This window comes from Apodemus sylvaticus, chromosome 5 (genome assembly GCF_947179515.1).
Source record: "Apodemus sylvaticus chromosome 5, mApoSyl1.1, whole genome shotgun sequence".
In the NCBI taxonomy this organism is placed as follows: domain Eukaryota; kingdom Metazoa; phylum Chordata; class Mammalia; order Rodentia; family Muridae; genus Apodemus; species Apodemus sylvaticus.
In genome coordinates, this window is record NC_067476.1 from 61,124,412 (window position 1) to 61,145,091 (window position 20,680).

Genomic DNA, 20,680 nt, shown 5'->3' on the forward strand with positions numbered 1-20,680 from the left:
TTAAAAAGTGAGGGCAGAGGACGTGAGGAGCAGCCTCTGCGGATGGCTGTGGCCTTAGGCCTTTGTGAGCCACAGGTGACTCACACCGGGGTGGGAAAAGGCCGCGAGTCCGCTGCTGTCTTCAGTACTGCTGTCTTCAGTTACTGTCATCTCAGTAACCAGTAGAACATTTCCAGAAAAATCACTTCCCTTGGAAAGCCACGGGATATCAGCTCTCTCCAAATGAGTCTTAGAAACGAATACCCCAACCCCACCCCACTCCTCGCGCGCCCCACGGATCCAAAATAAAGCTAGGATTAAAAACCAAGAGCGAAAACACGCCCGGGTAAAAACTGTCTGAATGGATCCGGAAGACACCCAACTTCCGTCACAGGATGAGAAACATCCAATCGGCGCCCGTTTCTTAGCGGCCAATCAGCTCTCGCCTTACAACGGTGCTCGGGAGAGCGGGCCTGGGCTCCTCTCTTCTAGAAGTGAGGTTGTCACTGCAGGGGCCAGCTCCAGTAAGTGACTAGTGACTGACTAGCAGTGCACTGCCTTCTCCGCTCATGTAATGAACTCCCTGAACCAAGAAATCAAAGCGTTCTCCCGGGATAATCTCAGGAAGCAGTGCACCAGGGTGACCACGCTAACTGGAAAGAAACTTATAGAAACCTGGAAAGATGCCACAGTTCATGTTGTGGAAACAGAGCCCAGCGGTGGGTGTGGTTGTGGCTATGTGCAGGACTTTACCTTGGACCTGCAAGTTGGCGTTATTAAGCCCTGGTTGCTTCTGGGTGAGTAGACTGACTTGCCACTTCCTGGCGGATCCTTTAACTGGATTCTCCCGTGCACAACAGTATTATCAGCTGTCCTGATGAAGAGTTGAAATGTTTACTTTTTTACGTTAGGAACAAAATAGGGATGCGTCTGCCCCCAAATCATTCTTTTAAAAACCGTAGTAGCACATTGACCCCTGATTACTGAGTTTTAGAAGAACTGTTCCTCTATTTTTCTAATTTTCTTTTTTTTTCTCTTTTTTTTCTTTTGGATTTGGTTTTTTCGAGACAGGGTTTCTCTGTGTAGCCCTGGCTATCCTGGAACTCACTCTGTAGACCAGGCAGGCCTCGAACTCAGAAATCCGCCAGCCTCTGCCTCCCAGAGTGCTGGGATTACAGGCGTGTGCCACCACCGCTCGGCTGTTTTTCTGTTTGTTTGTTTGTTTTTGTTTTATGGGATGTTGTATTTTCTTGTATTATAAAAAAAGACTATATCCTTTTTAAAAAATGCAAAAGGCAAGTGGTTCTTTGGCTGATGTGACGATATTGAGAGCATGCAGCTGCTTCTGGTGCCCGTCTTTGGGTGTTAAACACAAGGCTTTTACTTCATAGCTATGAACCTGATGGCCTTATATTTTTGTGAAATGGAAATACTGAGTTCGTATACAAGCATTACCCACAGATAAAAGAAGCAAGCTTGTAAGAGAACTCATTTGTTATCTTGTTGATCTCGTATGGTGTCCCTTAGAAACCAGCCTATTTCTTAAGTCTTCATTGTTGTGCGTTTATGAATGAGAAATTAACGCTTGGACACAGACCCAGGAGTTAGACATACCCACAATTTAACTATACACAGCATATAAGTGTTTTAAAAATCTTCAAGTAGGTATTATCTTTATATTACAAATGGGAATTGGCATTAAGATTGGGCAGTAGATTCTGTAAATAGCAGAGTTGTTGTCCAAGGGGATTAGGTCCAAGTCTGACTGACTCTTGCACACTCTCATAGTACTATGGTTAGACTTCCATTAGGTGTTCCAATTCATTTATCCTCTCAAAACTTCCCAAAACCCATCTGCTTAAAAATATTTTTTAGTTTGTTTACTTTATGTGCATGTGTTGCAAGTGTATATGCATGTGTACTACGTGTGCCCATGGTAATCTTGGAGGTCAGAAGAGGTCATCAGATTTCTTCTTGCTGGAGTTCGAAATGGTTGTAAACCACTGCGTGGATGCTGAGAACCGAATCTCAGTCCTTTGCAAGAGCAACAAGTGCACTCACCTCTGATCTACCTCTCCAGCTCCTCTCTGCTTTAATCGAAGTAACGTCCTACAGGGTTGTTTTGGCATTGTGAATCTTGTTGTCTGTATCTAAGAATATGTACACGCGTACTTTGCAGTAACCGCCCCCCCACAGCCTTTTCTGACCTTTACAGTTGATCAGCAACTCTATCCCTGTCTTTGTCTCTTTCTTGCTCTTTCTCACCCCTTTGTCTTTCTTTCTCTTGCATACACAATAAACAAAAAAAGTAAGTGAATAAATAAGGAAATACATTTTTTTTTAAAAAAAAGAAAAAGAATCTTAGTTGGCTGCCATTATAGCTGTTCCAGAAGCTGAGGCAGGATAATGACTAATTCTAGGCCCACCTGGGCTCTAGTGTGCTAGAGAAGCCAGTGATAGAGGATTGCCTCAACGCAACAAACACACCAAACACGCGGCTTTTGTGTTTATATCAATATTGTCAGGATTTGGAAATCACTTAGAAAGTAAAGCAACTGTTTCTGCAATATAATCGACCTGACCTGTCTGCTTCAGATTTGGAGAGAGAGACAGACAGACAGACAGACAGACACAAACACAGAGAGAGGATTGCTAAGGCAGTAAGTATAGAGTGAAAAGGGAAATAATTTCATTTAAGTTATATAATAATTTTTATTATTTTAAAATACAAACAGAATAGAATAATTAGTTTAAAGATATGTTTATTAAACTATTAAACTAAAATTAATTTATCTGAACCTGTTTTTCCACCCCAACACAGTTAAAACTTCCTACAGTAGAAAACTGAGAATCATCTTTTAGTCATGAAATATTTCAAACTGAAAAAAAGTCACAGGATGAAGAGAGAACAAATAGTTTCTGCACCTACCATCCATATTTACCAAATGCTCATTCTTTGGAAGTCCAGCTGCCAAGCAGAGAGAAGCAGAGTACACATTCTGCTTATAGGGTTTGGTAAGGGACCTCTCAGCTTGGAATCACAGTGTACTTGTGGCCCCTTCGTTTTCATGTGAGAGAAACTGGCTGATTCCTAGCTATGGAAGGGGAGGGGGAAAAGCATTGTTTATGGAAGTGGAGCCACAGAAAAGGAACATTCTTGAAATCCTTTATTGAATGTCCTATTTGATCGTTTGTGAAATCTGTTATACTCTGTCATTCTTGGGTAGGAATTTGCTTATTAACTAGAGCAGGTCTCCAAATGTGGGGGAGTTGAGAGCCATCTTCAATAGAAAGAGACTGTGAAAGGCTCGGCACTAGTGGTGCACAGCGTGTGGGTGGGAACAGCGAACCTCAAAGCTGCTGCGTGCTCCCTCACCAGCTGCCCTGAACTTTGTGGGTGTCTGATTTCCTTAATACCTTTTTTTTTCTTTTATAAAAGAAAGGATTATTTATTGTAACCCCACATTTAATGTTTTGTTCAATGTACTTTGTTATCCAGCAATACGTATTTTCATTTTTTACAGTTTATTTCACAGCATGCCTGGATTTTATGTGTGTATTAGGGATCTAAACTCAGGTCCCATGTTAGTAAGTACTAAGTAATGTCCCGCTGGGCCATTTCCCAAGCCCCTGAAGCACATTTTGTTTTCTGTATATTGAGAACATGGTCCCCATGCTTTAATTTTCATTTCTAGTGGTACAGATTTCACTATGGTGATCTTTTATTTATCGGAGCACCTTTATTGGACTTGGTTTTGTTTTTATTTGTTATATGTTGAACATCCTGAGAGGTAATCACTGCAACATCTATAACTTTAGTGTAAAATATTCAAACTGGGAAAGTACATAGATTATAAAAGATAATTTGCCATGTTGAATATTACCAGATCTCCATTCCAACTGATGTCCTCCCGTGTTGACACCCCCCAACCCCCCTGCTCCCTGCTCTGTTGTGATTTTTAAGAGAATCATTACACAAAGCTCCCATGATTGTATTTGTGTTGAAGGCCATATGATCTATTTCCTCAGGGTCACAGGATGCTGCCCATGATCTGGAGCTACTGAGGAAACACAAGGTAAATTAAGAAAACGGAGGTTTGAACTTTGGCACCACATACAAGAAGATGTCCATTCTTCTATTGAAAGGATAGGATTACTCACTTTTGCATAATCTGGATTAATCTGTATCACTTGGCTACCTTTTAGTAGCATTGCCTAAATAATTGCATCTATTTTATTTTACTATTATTATTTATTTTTATTTGTATTTTTTATTTTTTGGTTTTATACAGAGACAGGGTTTCTCTGTCTAGCCCTGGCTATCCTGGAACTCACTCTGTAGACCAGGCTGACCTCAAACTCAGACATCCACCTGCCTCTGCCTCCCAAGTGCTGGGATTAAAGGCATGTGCCACCACAGGACTGTAATCCACCCTTTCAGTTTGTGTTCTTCTCAGACTCCTCACACCATCGTGAACTCGACTCTGTTCGACTCGACTCTGGCGGACTTATCTCTTGCCTCTGCTGAAGCAGAGGGGCAGACTCTCCCTTATGTCGGCTTGTCGCCTATGTCATCTACCTATTCTTGCTCCCAGTTCATATTCCAGTCTCCCATACAGTGCTTCTGACGACCTCCCTTCACACAGCTGATGGGATTTACTGCTCATGTTCAGTATTTCCTCAGAGTAATTTTTTAGCTGTTTGCTGTCATGTCAAACTCTCAGCTCACGTTGAGTGACTTGAGGAGCACAGGAGGTTCTCATGCACTGAATGGGCCCAAGGCGAGGCCAAAGGTGTACAGTCAGGTGTTGTGTGGTTGGGTCAGGGAGTGCAGAGCGATGGTGCCTTTGACCCTGGTTCATCTTGTTTAGTTTGGGGCTTGGGGACTTAGGAAATACTTCCTGGGGGAGGTGATGCTTCAGTTTTGCTCTGAGGGGGGTTGAGAATAGGCATCCAAGGATTCAGATGGAAGAGATGGGCTGTGTGACATCCCAGAGCTAGAGAAGAGGATAGGATTTTTCAGGGACATAAATGGAACTCAGAAAATGGTGTGAGAGTGAAGGGTATGAGCGAGAGAGGTAAGCATAAAGCAGAGTATGGAGGGCCGTGTAAACCGGGCAAGTTGTCTGGACGTGATCCAAAACATGGCAGAAAGCCAATGAGAAGTTTTATCTGGGGAAATAAGAGGATTAAATGTTCACCCAGAAAAGATTTCTCATTAGAAGCCGCATGGGGAATAGATTGTGGGAATCGTTTGAGCCAGAGATTGGGAGGCCCACTGTGAAGTTATTTTAGTACTCACAGAGAAGATGATAGTAGTAGTGGATTTGAGATATTCTTAGATGACCAAAATCTTCACAATTCACTGATTGGTTAGTTATAGGGAGTGTTGCGGGACTGTTTAGGGGGGTTTAGGATGTGTGGCCTTGTTGGAGGAGATGTCTCACTAGGAATGGGTAGGCTTTGAGATTTCAAAAGCCTGTACCAGGCACAGTCTGACACCTTTGCTCAGTGTGTCGCGTGCAGATCAGATGTGAGCTCTCAGCTACTGCTCCAGCTCCATGGCTGGCTGGCTGCTGCCAAACTGCAAACAAGCCCCCAGTTAAAGGGTTTCTAGGAGGTGCCTTGGTCATGGTGTCTCTTCCTAGCAGTAGTACTGCAAGTGAGAGAAATTGGGTGGCACCGGGAAGGCATTATGTTTTAAGGCCAATGTTAGAGAAATAAAAGATTCTAGAAGGTCACTAGAGAAAAGTGTAGAAATAGTAATATGGTTTTGTTGCACATACTGTGAAGAGTCTGCAAAGGATGCAGGAATATATCATTTATTGAAGTAAGCCAGAATGAAAGGGTATAGATAAGACTGTGAGATCGGATGGGAAGATGTAAAGGTTGCCACGTTGACCAAGCCCGCTCAGTCAGTCAACAGGGTCTCCAGCACAGGAGCAAGGATTAAAAGGTAAAAAGGTGATTAGACAACACTGTAGCATGACCCCAGTCAATTCTGAGACTGAGGCAGGTTTATTTTCTCCAATCCGCTTTTATACCATTTTAATTACATGCAAGTATTAGGGGCCATTGTAGTACAATGAGGAACAAGCAAGTTAATAAATAGGAAATAGTCTGGGAAAGCTATGCAATTTGCAAAGTCCCACCATTACAGTTGTTTTCAAGGCAGTGTCAGAATGACCAAAATACCTGAACCCACTTCCTTGTCCAAGCCCCAAATCTTGCCTGAAGTCTACTTCCTTTGTTCCACCCTAAGATTAAAATTCCTGCCTTAGGGGCTGGAGAGATGGCTCAGTGGGTAAGAGCTCCGACTGCTCTTCCAAAGGTCATGAGTTCAAATCCCAGCACCCACATGGTGGCTCACAACCATCCATAAAGAGATCTGATGCCCTTCTGGTGCATCTGAAGACAGCTACAGTATACTTACATATAATAAATAAATCTTTAAAAAAAAAATTCCTGCCTTAACCTACTTCCCTGTTATAGCCTAAAGTTAAGATTCCTGCCTGAACTTACTTCCCTGTCATGGCCTAATGTCAGATTCCTGTCTGAAGCCCCTTTCCTTGTCTTTGGCCAATGTCAGATTCCGGCCAAGTGGCTCCCCAAAAAGTCTCTCTACACCATGTGACACTTTCAGATGAGAATATCTCTGAAAGAATCAAACCAGGCAGCAAGAGACTGGTAGGGCGCTTTCATGAGCAGATTTCTCCCACAGCGTTCATTTCACTGAGGCCTTGTAACTGGCAACCGTGATATAAGTGGGAGGAGCGTTTCAGCTGAGAGGGCAGCTATGCACAACTGCCACCTCTCCTCCCCACACACACTGGTGTGGGCTGAGACAAGTGGTACCCTGGGTAGTCTCCTCCTCCCATGGAGTCCACCCCCTTAGCCTCGTAGCTCTCACCACTGTTTGCCTTCTGTTATTACCACCAAGAGGTTGAAAGGATAAAGACCTTACTCATTGTATGTTTACCACCCACAGCTGAGGTGGGGGGAACAAAAATCAATCTAATGGAGGGTAAAAATGTGACATGTTAATTATTTGCAGTTATTTCCCAAAGGAAAATATCTAATGATCAGTTCATTAGCTAGTCTGATACCTGTGCCTGTCAATGTGCCGAGCTGTGTTTAATCTGGCTTCTCTTTGGTTTATTACACTTATTAGCCCGATAATGAGAAGTAATGGCCCTTAATTGCGTAAAACACATCAGAATGCCTGGGTCTCCTACCAGGACCCTCACACATCAACAGTTTAACAAAACGAGAGAAGGTTTCAGCCTTATTTCCACTAACAGATCGGTGCTCTTCAGGGTAATGTGGCAAATGGAATCTGAAAAACCTTTGCACTGGCACATCTTGGGGTTTGCTCTGTTTTGTTATCACTGTTCCTGCTTCAATGGCCTACCCATTCATCCTCATTCATCCACCACATTCAGCTTCACCCTGGGGGTGGGGGAGGGGCACAAGAGCATCTTTATCGGATCCTGCTTGCTCTCTGCACAGTCGACCTCTGAATAGAAGTGAACTGCTCATGCTATCCCTAGGATGAAGGGCATCCCATCCCAAGGCCAGCATTAATAAACTTCTACCTGAGAAGTATAGCCAGGCCTTATTGGGAAAAGGGCCTTTTAGGTGGGGTCCCTCATCAGCTCTACCACCTGTGGGTCACACAGCAATAAACAAACCAACCAACCGACGACCAGAGACCACCCTTTGTCACCCTTTGTCACCAAGTTTTTCTATGGGTATGCACGGAGAGGTTTTCCCCCCCAGTAGATATGTTGAGTACTCTCTGCTAAGGTCATTGTTCATTCACCGCTTATGATGGTAAGTAATAAGTTCAACCTGGTCTTTATTTTTATTGATTTGGGGTACAACCAAAGGGCTGTGTATGTATTATAAATACAGCGTTGCTGTTGAGGCATGAGGCAGAGGAAACGGCACAAAGATGATGTATCATTCAGTGAGTCAAATTATACTTCTGATTATTCTTATTACGGAAATTAACATTGTAGTCTATTTTCAGACCATCTGATTCATAGCACTTAAAATTTATCTTTTTTTCTTTCCTTTAAGGTGACTCATATTCTCAATGTTGCATATGGAGTTGAAAATTCTTTCCTCAGTGAGTTTACATATAAGACCATTTCTATACTGGATGTGCCTGAAACCAATATCCTGTCTTATTTTCCAGAATGTTTTGAGTTTATTGAGCAAGCGAAACTGAAGGTGAGGATTATTTTGATACAATTCTTCAGGAAGTAGAAATTCAAAAACATAGGACTGCTACCCAGTCTTTGTACATTTTGCCATAAATTTGTGAAGAGTCATTGCGAAAGTCATTTGTGAAAATCTCCCTCTAGTAATACTCATTAAATCCTTAATGTTTTCATTCTCTAATTGGTTTTTTTCTTAATGAGAAGTTTACTCTTCATATTAACTTAGTTTTGTTCTGAGTTCTTACCAAGGAACACTAGGAGATAAACTCCCTCACTAAATGAAATTTTCTCTGCAAATATGTATTTAAATGTCCTTGGAGGCTGTATTGGGACCTACATTCTGACTGATTCATAAGGAACCAGATGGACCAAAGGGTACAGTCTGCTCTAGTCTTATGAGTGTGTTCATGATAATGAATATTCATTCATTTTAATGACTAAGGCACAGAGACTGTGCATTTACACTTTTATTGATTTATTTATTGAGTCAAGGTCTCACGTACCTTAGGTTAAGCTTCAGACTTGCTGTTGAAGCCAAGGATAATCTTGGACTTTCAGTCCTCCTGCCATCCAGGTGCTGGCATTAGAGCATGCATTACCATGACTGTTTTTATGTTGCACTGGGCTGGAACTCAGTGCTTTCAAGCCAAGTAAGTACTACAGCAACTGAGCCATATCTCTGGTCCTCATGTGTTTTGAAACATAGAATTTTAAGGAAAAATGCATTTTATTTTGTGCTGAGATTATATGGATTCCTTTTTTGGGGTGTGGGGGGAGGGTTGAGACAGGGTTTTTCTGTGACCCTGGCTGTCCTGGAACTTACTCTGTAGACCAGACTGGCCTTGAACTCAGAAATTCACCTGCCTCTGTCTCCAAAGTGCTGGGATTAAAGGCATGCACCACCAATTAAGTTTATAATTTTCAAATTAATTCCTTTAGTTATTATGTATAATTGAATGTATACATCTTTAATACAGAATATTATCATAGAATTCATATTTACAGACCTGTTTATTGTTAGCAATATCACATCCACAGGCAAGATTGTAGGTGGGGTTTATATAATAATTTCCTCCCCTAAGAACTAACCATGGTAACTCTGATACTATCTTCCATGAAAGAGTACATCCTTGTAGTAACAAGCTTGGAATTTTGATTTCTTTAAAAACCATAGAAATATAAGACTGTATTTTCATTTTAGACTGAGGTGTGGGTATATAAGGACTGTTTCACAGCAGCTGACTATGATTTGTCTTATGCTCTAGCTGGGGTGTGATTTTTGCTAGCTGTAGATAGTTTCTGCAATTGTGTGACATTTGGAATTCTGGGGACTTTTCAGAGGGTATATAAAAGCTAGGGCCCTGAGAGGTGGTGTGGGTTGTTGACTGGTTGTTGTTGATTGTGTTTTGTTTGGTAGTCTTGAGCAAAGAAGGAAGCAAAGAAGAAGTAGAAATTAGTTATCTTCATGAGGAAGATCAAACTTGCCCCAAGGAACTCCAACACTCCTAATCGATAGGAAGGAGTCTAAAGATAATGTCACCCTTGACTTTATTCAAGGATCTCTTTCCTTTCCTCTCTATCCTTTTTGCAGCTCTATCTAGTGTTGGGAGGTTGAAACTGCAGAAGAAAAGGGGTGGAGAAGGGTGGAAGAAAGAAGAAGCCACATTGTAGCAAAAGAAGAGTTACACATCCTCGGGTCCCACCAGGTCCTAACCTTGCAACATGAACCTAACCTTTGAAACCAGGAACCTCTAGGAAGCACGCTCAAAACATATTCAAACTACAGCACCAGGTCTAGACAGTCATGAATGTCATCAAAGTGACTTGTGCTGCCAGATGCTTGCAGTCAGATTTCAGCATGATAATGAGGTTGTTCCAGGGTGATGCTTCATTGATTGACAGAGTCTGAGTATCCAAAAGAGTTTCGAAGTATTTCATTATTTAATTTAATTTAATTTTTTTTATATTTTGGTTTTTCAAGACAGGGCTTCTCTATATAGCCCTGGCTGTCCTTGAACTCACTCTATAGACCAGGCTGGCCTCAAACTCAGAAATCTACCTGCCTCTGTCTACCAAGTGCTGGGATTGAAGGCATGCATCACCACTGCCTAGCTTAATTTTCTTTTTAATATAGCCTTTTAAGTTTAGTTCTTGAGAATTTTATGCATGGATACAATATATTTTAATCTTATTTCTTTCCTACTCTTTCCCTCCAATTCCTCCATGATCCTTCTATATCTCTCTCTCAAACTCATGCCATTTCTTTTTTAAATAACTAAGTCCAGCTAACTGCCTATATAAACACAAGCATGGGGCACCCGTTGGAACGTGGTCGCCTTTATATATGTATAAAGAAAACTGACCTTTCCCTCCCCTAGAACCAGTCAACTGTCAATAGCCCCTCAAGCAGGGTTAAGACTTGATGAGCCCTCCCCATCCATTAGAGCATCAACTGGCTTGATCTTGTGCAGGTCTAGTGTAGGCAGCCTTGGCTGTAATGGGTTAGTGACCACAGCAGTCCCGTCATGTTCAGAAGACACTATTACGCCTACCCTCGACTTCTCTCTCTTACAGTCTTTCTGCCCCCTCTTCTACAAGTCCCTCGAGCCTTCAGGGGAGGCCTTATCACATAGATGTTCCATTTATGGCTGAGCACTGCACAGACGCTTATTTTCTGTGTGTTGACTGGTCATGAGTGTCTGTATTACTTAAACCCTTCCTCAGATGAGGACTGAAAAATTTGGCAGTCAGTGCCTTTCGTAGTGGACGGCTCATCTTCCCTTACTCTGAACTTTCAGGGTAATAAGATTTCTTCACAGAAATGCACACTAAATCGATGTATTTACTTAGCAAAAGTTTACAGAATTCCTACTATGCTAAGAATTTAACTTAGTGCTAGAGATACACAGATGGGTAACACGGTACTCCTCTCTCTCTCTCACTTTTGGATGGACGAGTTCTCAGTACCTAGGCAGTTCACAACTGTCTCTAGTTCCAGGAAGCCCTCTTCTGGCTTCCGTGTGCACTGCACCTGTATATACATAAACCCACTGTGTATGTGTGTGTATACAGAGGCATATATTGTTTTTAAAAATAAAAATAATTTTTAAGTGAGAACATTTCCTGATGTATAGATGTATATAGTGAACATTATTTTCCTTTCCTTGTGCAGAAACAAAACAAGAAAATGAATCTTAAGGCACACGCCTGTAATCCCAGCACTTGGGAGGCAGAGGCAGGCGGATTTCTGAGTTTGAGGCCAGCCTGGTCTACAGAGTGAGTTCCAGGACAGCCAAGGCTACACAGAGAAACCCCATCTCGAAAAACCAAAAAAAAAAAAAAAAGAAAAAAAAAAGAAAAAAGAAATTTCAAAATATTGGTTATTTTGTTGCTAATCATTCTTTTGAAGAGATACACTTGCAAGTTTGATATAATGGGTCAAGAAAGAATTTTTACCACAGATACAGGGATGTGAAGAAGCTGCCTTGAAAACCTAAAGAAGCCAAGTGACCCACAACAACAGTGCTTGGGGGATAGGGGTTCCAGTAATGTGGTACATCCTCCTGTCCCTTTTCTGTGCTGTACCAAAGGAAGAGTGGAGAAACAAAGTTGCCGAAGGGTTTAATTCTGTGGTGTGTGCTACATTCACTGTAGATCATTAACTTTTTAAAAGCCTGCACTTGGCCAGGCGGTATCAGTGCTGACCCATCAGATCTACTGCATTCATTATTAATACAATATGGCCCGCATCATCATTCACCCACACTGTGTTCATTTCCCTTGTAAAGTATCATTTGCAGGTTGCCCGAGAGGCTTTTCACTTGCTGACCTCACTGCTCCTATCTAGTTACCTTTCCCACTCCAGGATGTGATGTGCTGTCCAAGCCATCACTTACTGAGGAGTTAAAAACATTTTTAATTTACTTCCTTACAGAATAATATCCCCAAGGGCATATTTTTCTCCTGCCAGTCATTTTGTATATAGATGTTCAAGCTAGTGCCACTCGTTATTTATATACATGGTAAATTAGTAGGCTTTTATATGTACCGGGGTGGATCACTTAAGTCCTGTAAAAAGTGCTATTCCAGAATTCCATCCACATTATCTGAGCATTTCAGTCCTGGGCAAGAGCAGATGTTGGATGAGTTTTTTGTTGTTGTTTTTTGAGACAGGATTTCTCTGTGTAGCCCTGGCTGTCCTAGAACTCCCTCTGTAGACTAGGCTGGCCTCGAACTCAGAAATCCGCCAGCCTCTGCCTCCCAAGTGCTGGGATTAAAGGCATGTGCCACCACTGCCCGGCTTTTTTTTTTTTTTTTTTTTTTTTTTTTTTTTTTTGCAATGAAATTTATTCTGGTAGATACACAGATAAGTCATTTCCTTTGTAGTTTTGAGTCTACTAAGAATGCGTAATTAACTGAAGCCTTCTCAGGTATCTAATATGAATTTTGTTTGTCGCCGTTTCAGGATGGCGTGGTTCTCGTTCACTGTAACGCAGGGGTTTCCAGGGCTGCCGCGATTGTCATCGGCTTCCTCATGAGTTCCGAAGAACTCGCTTTCACCAGTGCTTTGTCGCTGGTGAAAGAGGCAAGACCATCCATATGTCCGAATCCTGGCTTCATGGAACAACTGCGCACCTACCAAGGGGGCAAAGAGAGCAGTGGAGGCGATGAAGTGTCCGCAGTGGACACGGCCCACCGTCTGTGATCTGCGCTCCAGCAGAGGCGACAGGCTTCTGCATAGGCGACCGGCCTCTGCCCTCTTGCCTGCATTTTGGAAGGAAACTTGGAAAACTTCCCTTTTCTGTTGTCTTTTACAAGTGGAAATGGAAGTTACCTTCGTTGCCCTGAATTAATACATTTTAAAGTTTTACCTTTTCCTTGTTATTTCTATATCTGGTTAAATGTTTCTTTGAGTTCTAAGAGAAAATAGTGTATTATCAAGTCAGTAAATCAATGGTTAGTGTAGGAGAAAGTTTAAACCTAAAAACCTTTGTTAGAGTTTGAAAAGCAAGCCATGAAACCTTTTAACCCATTCTTTTCTCATACGCTTTCAGGCCTGAGAACCTTTGAAGTAATGGACTTAGTAAGTGAAGGCTTACCATTTCAACGGGAAATAAAATTTTTGAGAATATTTTTAAGGTTAAAAATAATACCTTTAGTTCCCCCCCTCCCCCTGCCCCCGTCCCCGAAGAGTAACAGAATCAAAAGGCTTATGTAAACATTTATATAATGGTTATAAATTCATAACCAAAGAGGATCTTTATATCCTCTTATGACAATCTAATTTTCATTTTGACTTTTAAATTTGGTCCCATTACAAACATTTTCTTGTATTCTTCAAGTGATTGTATAGATACTTGATGATTTTATGATTTTTTTTTAAAAATTAGGTGTTATCACTTTGTGGTTGTTTTGAAACTTCAATTTTTTTTATTAAATTATTTTATTTACATTCCAAATGTTGCCCCCCATCCTGGTCCCCCCTCCCAGAGTTCTTCGCCCCATCCTTCCCTTTGCCTCCGAGAGGGTGCTCCCCCCACCCACTCCCCAACACTTTAAACTTTTTAACTTGGGTGCTAAGTGTTCTTTTTATGGATCACCTGCCATACTTTTTTGGTTTCTTTGGATTCCTAAAAACTGCTATATAGTGAGAGATGATTTTTAAAGATGGAATCTTAAGATTGATCTATTTTACATTTCAGTATTCTGGAAAACATTTTTTAGGAAAAAATTATGAACCTATAAAAACTGTAGACATTGTTGGGATGCTTAATGTTATACACATTGTTTCCTAGAAGAACACTCTAAAGAGGTTTTTGATTTTTTTCTTTTGCTTTGTTTCCTTAACCAAATTGAACTATGTACATTATAAATTTGCTTCAAGGTTTTGAACTTGGGGCAGGGGATTGCAGATCAAGTGGTAGAGTGCATGCTGAATTTGCAAAAGGCCCTGACTTCCATCATCAGCAACACACACACTCAAATAACTCTTTTAAAATTTTATGTAAGTGCATACTGCAAATCTCAACTTTTTCTAGTTATGAGGGAATTCTTTTGTGCCTTTTGAGTGACATTTGTGATAAGTTCTAAAAAGATAAGTGGGTGTTGACTGAGGTGAGTGGGCTGTGGCAGATTTTTCAGAATTGAGTCAAGAGTATATGTAAAGGCCAAGGACCGAGGAGGAGGAGGAGGAGGAGGAGGAGGAGGAGGAGGAGGAGGAGGAGGAGGAGCACTAAACGCTGGTGGCATGGAAGTGCTGAGACGTGGGAGCAGTGAGCCGGAGGCCATGAGATGCTGTCTGTGAAGATGGACTGTGGGCATGTCAAGTGGGAGCTGGCAGAGTTTGGGGATGCTAGTCTTTTGGATTAGTGAGAAAATTGAGAGGTTGTAATCGTGAATTTGCGTAGAATGTTTTATTGTTATTGCTTTTTTTTAAAATTTTGTGTATATAGGCGTTTGCCTGCATGTGTGTCTGTGCACCATGTGCATGAGGTGCCCATGGAGGCCAGCAGAAGACGTTGTATTCTATGGGACTGGGATTTCAGACAGCTGCGAGCTGCCATGTGGTGTGGAGAACTGAACCGAGCTCCTCTGGAAGAGCAGCCAGGGCTTTTAGCTGCTGAACCATCTCTCCAGCTTAAAGAAATGGTGGTTCATTCCAGACAGGGCCTAATGTTTAACGGGTGGGCTCCGACTTGCTGTCGTGGTCACCAAGCCTAGGTTTGGTGGTTGGTGTTGGGTTTCTTGCATGCTAGGCAGGAACTCTATCAACTGAGCTGTATCCCTAATATTCAGAATGTTCTTTTAAAGGTCCAGTCTGGTTGTATTGCCTAGAGTGAATTAGGAGGAGGAGCAAGACCGGCAGGGAGGTTAGGTCCGGATTTCTTGTAGCAAAGCTAGATTTAGTTGATACAGTAACGATGGAAAGAAGTGGAAGCCAGAGAAAGCTCAGTGGTTAAGCCCAGTCAGAGGACTAGAGTTTGGTTCCCAGCACAAACATCAGGGAACACACAACAGTGTGTAGCTGCAGCTCCTGTTCCAGGTTATACAACTAGCCTTTGGCTGCTGTCAGCACCTGTATACACACACACACCACATATAATTGAAATAATAAAAATAAATCTTATAAAAAGGAAAGAAATAGGTACTTTGAAAAATATTTAGAGATTAGAACTTACATGCCTTGTCATTGAATTTTATTGAAAAGAGTTTTTAAAAATCACCCCAAAGTTTTCAGTTTCAATAACTAGAGAACTGGCAAGTACCATTTTTTTGGGATAAATACTCATAAGCTGACCCTTTATATTTGATTTGAGGTACCCTTGAGATGGTTATGTCAAGTGAATAGGTCAAGAGTTACTTGGTAGCCAAAAAAAAAAAAAAAAAAACCAAAAAAAAAAAACCAAAAAACAAAACAAAAACAAAACAAAAACAAAAACTGGGCAGTGGTGGCACACACCTGTAATCCCAGCACTCTGGGAGGCAGAGGCAGGTGGATTTCTGAGTTCGAGGCCAGCCTGGTCTACAGAGTGAGATCCAGGACAGCCAGAGCTACACAGAGAAACCCTGTCTCAAAAAAAAAAAAAAACAAATTAAAAAAAAAAAAAAGTCACTTGGTGGCACATTTGGGCATCAGTATGAACTGGCTGCAGGAATGGATAACATCACAAAGAAAACGTTTAGAGTAAAACTAAAGGTACTAAAACTGGGCCTTGGGGGCTGGAGAGATGGCTCAGTGGTTAAGAGCACTGACTGCTCTTTCAAAGGTCCTGAGTTCAATTCCCAGCAACCACATGGTGGCTCACAACCATCTGCAATGTGATCCGATTCCCTCTTCTGGTGTCTTAAGACAACTACAGTGTATTTTGTATACATAAAATAAATAAATAAATAAATAAATAAATAAATAAATAAATAAATCTTGGAAAAAAAAGACTGGGCCTTGGAAAACAAACACATTTAAAGGCTGGATGGTGGGTGGGCGAAGAACAGGGAAGAGAGCAGCCACAGCTCACTGTCAGAGGAACCAAGAGGGGCCTTAAAGTGCATGCTATATAAGAGCAAAGGATACTGCGGCTTTACACATGATAAATATGTACTGAAGATGTCTGGGCTCAGCAGCATGAAGGTTACTGTTGACCTTGGAAAGATTAGTTTGGTGGAGTAAGTGATGGGAGAAGCCAGTCTGGTGTCTTTGTTGCTATGTAGTTTGCTGAATTATTGAAAAGGCAATAACATGCCTATTTTGGGTTGAATAAACCAGTGTATTACATATAAGGTCAACACTAAACTCTCTATGATTCAGATGAATAAACTAAATCCTAGAGTTACAGTGTCCCTGATGATTAACTGTTCAATGTCCTCCTCAAAATGCCTGTTGGCTAAATAAAAGTAATTATCAAGCAGAGTAATTGATTGCTTCATTGATTTTTACTAATAGTTTTCACATAAGTGGTGACAAAAAGTATGACTTTTGAATATCTTAAAATTTGGGCTTATTTAAAAGATGAGAGAAAATGTCAAACAAAATTATAGAAAATAGCATACTTATTACCACAATTTTTATTTCCTGTCAATCATCCTTTCTTCTCCCTCTTGAACATGTGAATGAGTCCCCTCAAGGTAAATTCCATATGTAACTCTGTCAAGAATTGAGAGCGCTCTCCCTCCCCTGAAGTCTGTTTTGACTGTTATAATTTCTCTGAGCCTTTATCATATCCAGTTAAATCTAACTGGTATTTGAACACAAGACCAGGAAACAAAATGCGCAGGAAAGTTATTTAAGTTTGGAAGCTACTCTAAGCTCCCAAAAAGCAAAAAGATCCATTTAGTTGGTTAAAAAAAAAAAAAAAAAAAAAAAAAAAAAAAAAAAAGAGCAGGCAAATCAGCCGAGCTCATGTTTCACTGATGTCTGGCTGCCTCTTTTCTGTCAGTTGTTTCCTATAATGAGACCATCAGCAAACCGCCATGTTTCCGTTTGTAACTGTTTATTCAAAGACAGCTTTGAATAAACTGTTTATTCAAAGATTCAGCTTCTGCTATTATTGTTTATAGAGCCCCCAAAATGCAGTACCAACTGTGGGGTTTGTATTTTTGTTGAGATGGTCCTTATGGTTTATTTAAATCATGAAACTGTTCTGGAGATCATTTGATCTTGGCCACTGTGAAGTCATATGAGTGCTTATGTCACAGTCTAGGTGAAAGATAGCCCGGGAGGTGTAAGCTGCCAAAGGCTGTGGACAAGCACAGGCGTGATGTCTCCTCCCTTCGCTCTCTGTCTGAAGAAGACAAATTCCATCTTTTTCCTCAAGTCTTGCAAAAGGTGGATATCTTTCTCCTTGCTGTTTTAATTTTTAAATTATTTTTAATCCTGTGTGTGTGTGTGTGTGTGTGTGTGTGTGTGTGTGTGTGTGAAGTGCCTGTGAGTGCAAGTGCCCACAGAGGCCAGAGGCCTCTGATTCTCCTGGAGCTGGAGTTCTAAGTGGCTGTGAGCTGCCTGGTGTGGGTGCTGGGAATTGAACTCTGGTTATTTACAAGAGCAGTAGATGTTCTTTTTTTTTTTTTTTTTTTTTTTTGGTTTTTTGGATTTGTTTTTTTTGAGACAGGGTTTCTCTGTGTAGCCCTGGCTGTCCTGGAACTCACTCTGCCGACCAGGCTGACCTCAGAAATCTGCCTGCCTCTGCTTCCCAGAGTGCTGGGATTATAGGCACACGCCACCACCACCACCGGCCAGTTTGATTTTTTTAGAATTATGCTTTTATGTAATTATAAAATAGACCGTTATTTTAAGAGCTTAATTTTTTATTTATATAAATATGCTAATAGAGATTTGAGATTTAATTAAGTTGATGAATTACGAGTATATGTGATAGATACACAAAATTTTAACTCACTGTGTCCGTTAAAGGTGAATAAATTTAGAGTTATACATTTATGAAATTTCAAAACTTAGTTTTAGAAGAAAGTGCTTGAATATCCAGTCTTGAATTAATTTTCAAGTTCAATTCTTTATAGACCAAATTTCTCACCTGTGTTTCCTGTACTGTTTTTTTTTTGCTTGTTTGTTTTTGTGGGGTTTTTTGTTTGTTTGTTTTGTTTTTGTTTTTTGAGACAGGGTTTCTTTGTGTAGCTCTGGCTGTCCTGGAACTCACTCTGTAGATCAGGCTGGCCTCGAATTCAGAAATCTGCCTGCCTCTGCCTCCCAAGTGCTGGGATTAAAGGCGTGCGCCACCAATGCCCGGCTCCTGTACTGTTAAATGACAGGATGGTGGGCAAGAACCCTGAGCTGGACTGGCTTGAACATTTCCTGTATTTTTCCATAACTAGAGCAGTACTCTTGTGTTGTTGAGACATGCACACCGTGCTTTGAAGAAAGAGTTCTCCATCTAAGCTTGAAAATTTAGGTTACAAAATAGCATGTTGTTAAGATTTCATGTCCTGAGAAAACTAGTAATTAAAAATAGACGTGGAGGAAATATATGTGCATTTCATTCAGCAGGTTTAGAGGAGAAAATAAAAAGAGAAGCATTATAATTAAGATGCTAATCTAAGCCCAGCAGTGCTGGGTCACATCTTTAATCCCACCACTCCAGAGTCAGAGTCAGGCAGATTTCTGAATTGGATGCCAGCTTGGTTTACAGGGTGAGTTCCAGCACAGCTGAGGCTACACAGAGAAACCTTGGCTCTAAAAGTCAAAGTCCCAAAACTACACCACACCAAACCAAACCAAACCACCCCCCAAACACCCCCCTCTGCCAATTCTCCAAGAGTGTTTTAACTTGTAATTAATCTTTTCATATATGTATGGATAAAATGAAAATAAGAAAGAAAAGATAATGGCCCCTTTTCCTCAAAAAAAAAAAAAAATCCACAAGTGTTTTACAGATGTGATTATTGACTTAATTACCTCAGATGGGTATTTGGGTTGAGAGTGAGCCCTAAGAACCGTTAGACAGGAGGCAGAGGGACATGTGTCAGTATGGTGGTCACATAATGGCTTTTAAGTTACCAATTAATTGGCAATCCAGCACAAGCTTAATGTGCTTTTGTGTCTGTAAAGACCATTATTGAGTAAACACTTGTTCATAGGTACAAGATCAAGACATGCATCTTTTGGTATGTACAACCCACTCATTTTAAATTTATATTTATTTATTTTTTGGGGGGCGGTGTAGGGTCTATGCATCTCTTACTCTCCTGGAACTATGAACAGACCAGGATGACTTTGGACTTGCAGAGATCCAGTTGCCTCTGCCTCCTGAGTGTGGGGATTAAAGGTGGACAGCATTGCACTCAGCACACCTTTTTTTTTTTTCTTAAAGTAAATTGAACACGTGTTTTTTTAAAAATTTTTAATTCTGGCTGTGTGGTGGTGGTACACACCTTTAATTTCAGCACTCTGGAGGCGAAGTCAGGGAGGCCAGCCTGGATTACATAGTGAGTTCCAGGACAGCCAGGATTATGCAGAGAAAACAGGTCGCAACAAAACCAAGCAAAACAAAATAAAGTTGAATTCTAGGAATCTATCATTTAATGTTGGACTCATTATTGTGAAGATGTGCCATCCAGCTCTAACTCGATGACACTGTTGTATTGCCTGTCTAGGAAGAAACTGCTATCTCCCAGTCATTACTGACATTTTCCCGAGTGGTCAAGTCTGTGTAATGATTCATACCTTACTCCTTTGTGGTGACTAGCAAATTTAACACAGTATCAGGCTTAAGGCTGTTGACCTTTGCCTTTTTATTTTTATTTTAGATAGAATTCTCTATGTAACCCTGGCTGTCCTAGAACACCCCCTGTAGACCTGGCTGGCCTTGAACTCAGAGATTTGCCTTCCTGTGCCTCCCAAGTGCTGGGATTAAAGGTATGTGCCCCACTACCCAGCCAAAACTAAATGTATTTTAACACACACATAAGTTCATAAATATACTCTAAGGAAAGGTAGCAGAGTGAAGAGGAGAGCACATGGATGTCATGGGCAGAAGGGCATATGGTTCCAGGGTTTTTCTTATCCTTATTTTATTATTATATTTTTAATTTATATTTATTTGATGTAATAAACTATGATTATGCTTTAATGTAAAATTACTCTTACATAACAGCATTTAAAAGAAATGACATATAGATAATGGAAAACATTTTGAGAAAAATGGTTCATATCAAGTACATGAATCAAGTTGAAAAAAGGAATATATACATTTATATTTTTTTTCATTAAGCCTACTTTAACAGGTGTTAAGGAAGTCGATGCAAAAATCACACTAATTATCAAGAGAGCAAAGGAATCTGTTTGCATGAAGCATAAACAACAACATATCAGGAGGCTTGCCATTCTTAGAACCAGAGGTCTCACATTGCTTCCCGGTATCTCAGACAGGGTAAAGAAGTTTGCCCTCTTCCAAAATGGCTGAAGTGCTTACAGCCTCCGCAGAGAGCATGGTCGGAAGTTACGCAACCCATAAGGCCGCGCGGCC

General features: G+C 40.9%; 1 protein-coding gene across 1 annotated transcript; it reads left to right on the forward strand.

Annotated features, from left to right (window-relative positions):
* Positions 1–429: 429 nt before the first annotated feature.
* Dusp19 (dual specificity phosphatase 19) lies at positions 430–13,074 on the forward strand. Its single transcript, XM_052182795.1, has 4 exons — positions 430–776; positions 4,009–4,055; positions 8,062–8,214; positions 12,670–13,074. Exons 1-4 carry the CDS (start codon positions 554–556, stop codon positions 12,907–12,909), a joined length of 663 nt encoding a protein of 220 aa, XP_052038755.1. The 5' UTR covers positions 430–553; the 3' UTR covers positions 12,910–13,074.
* Positions 13,075–20,680: the final 7,606 nt, after the last annotated feature.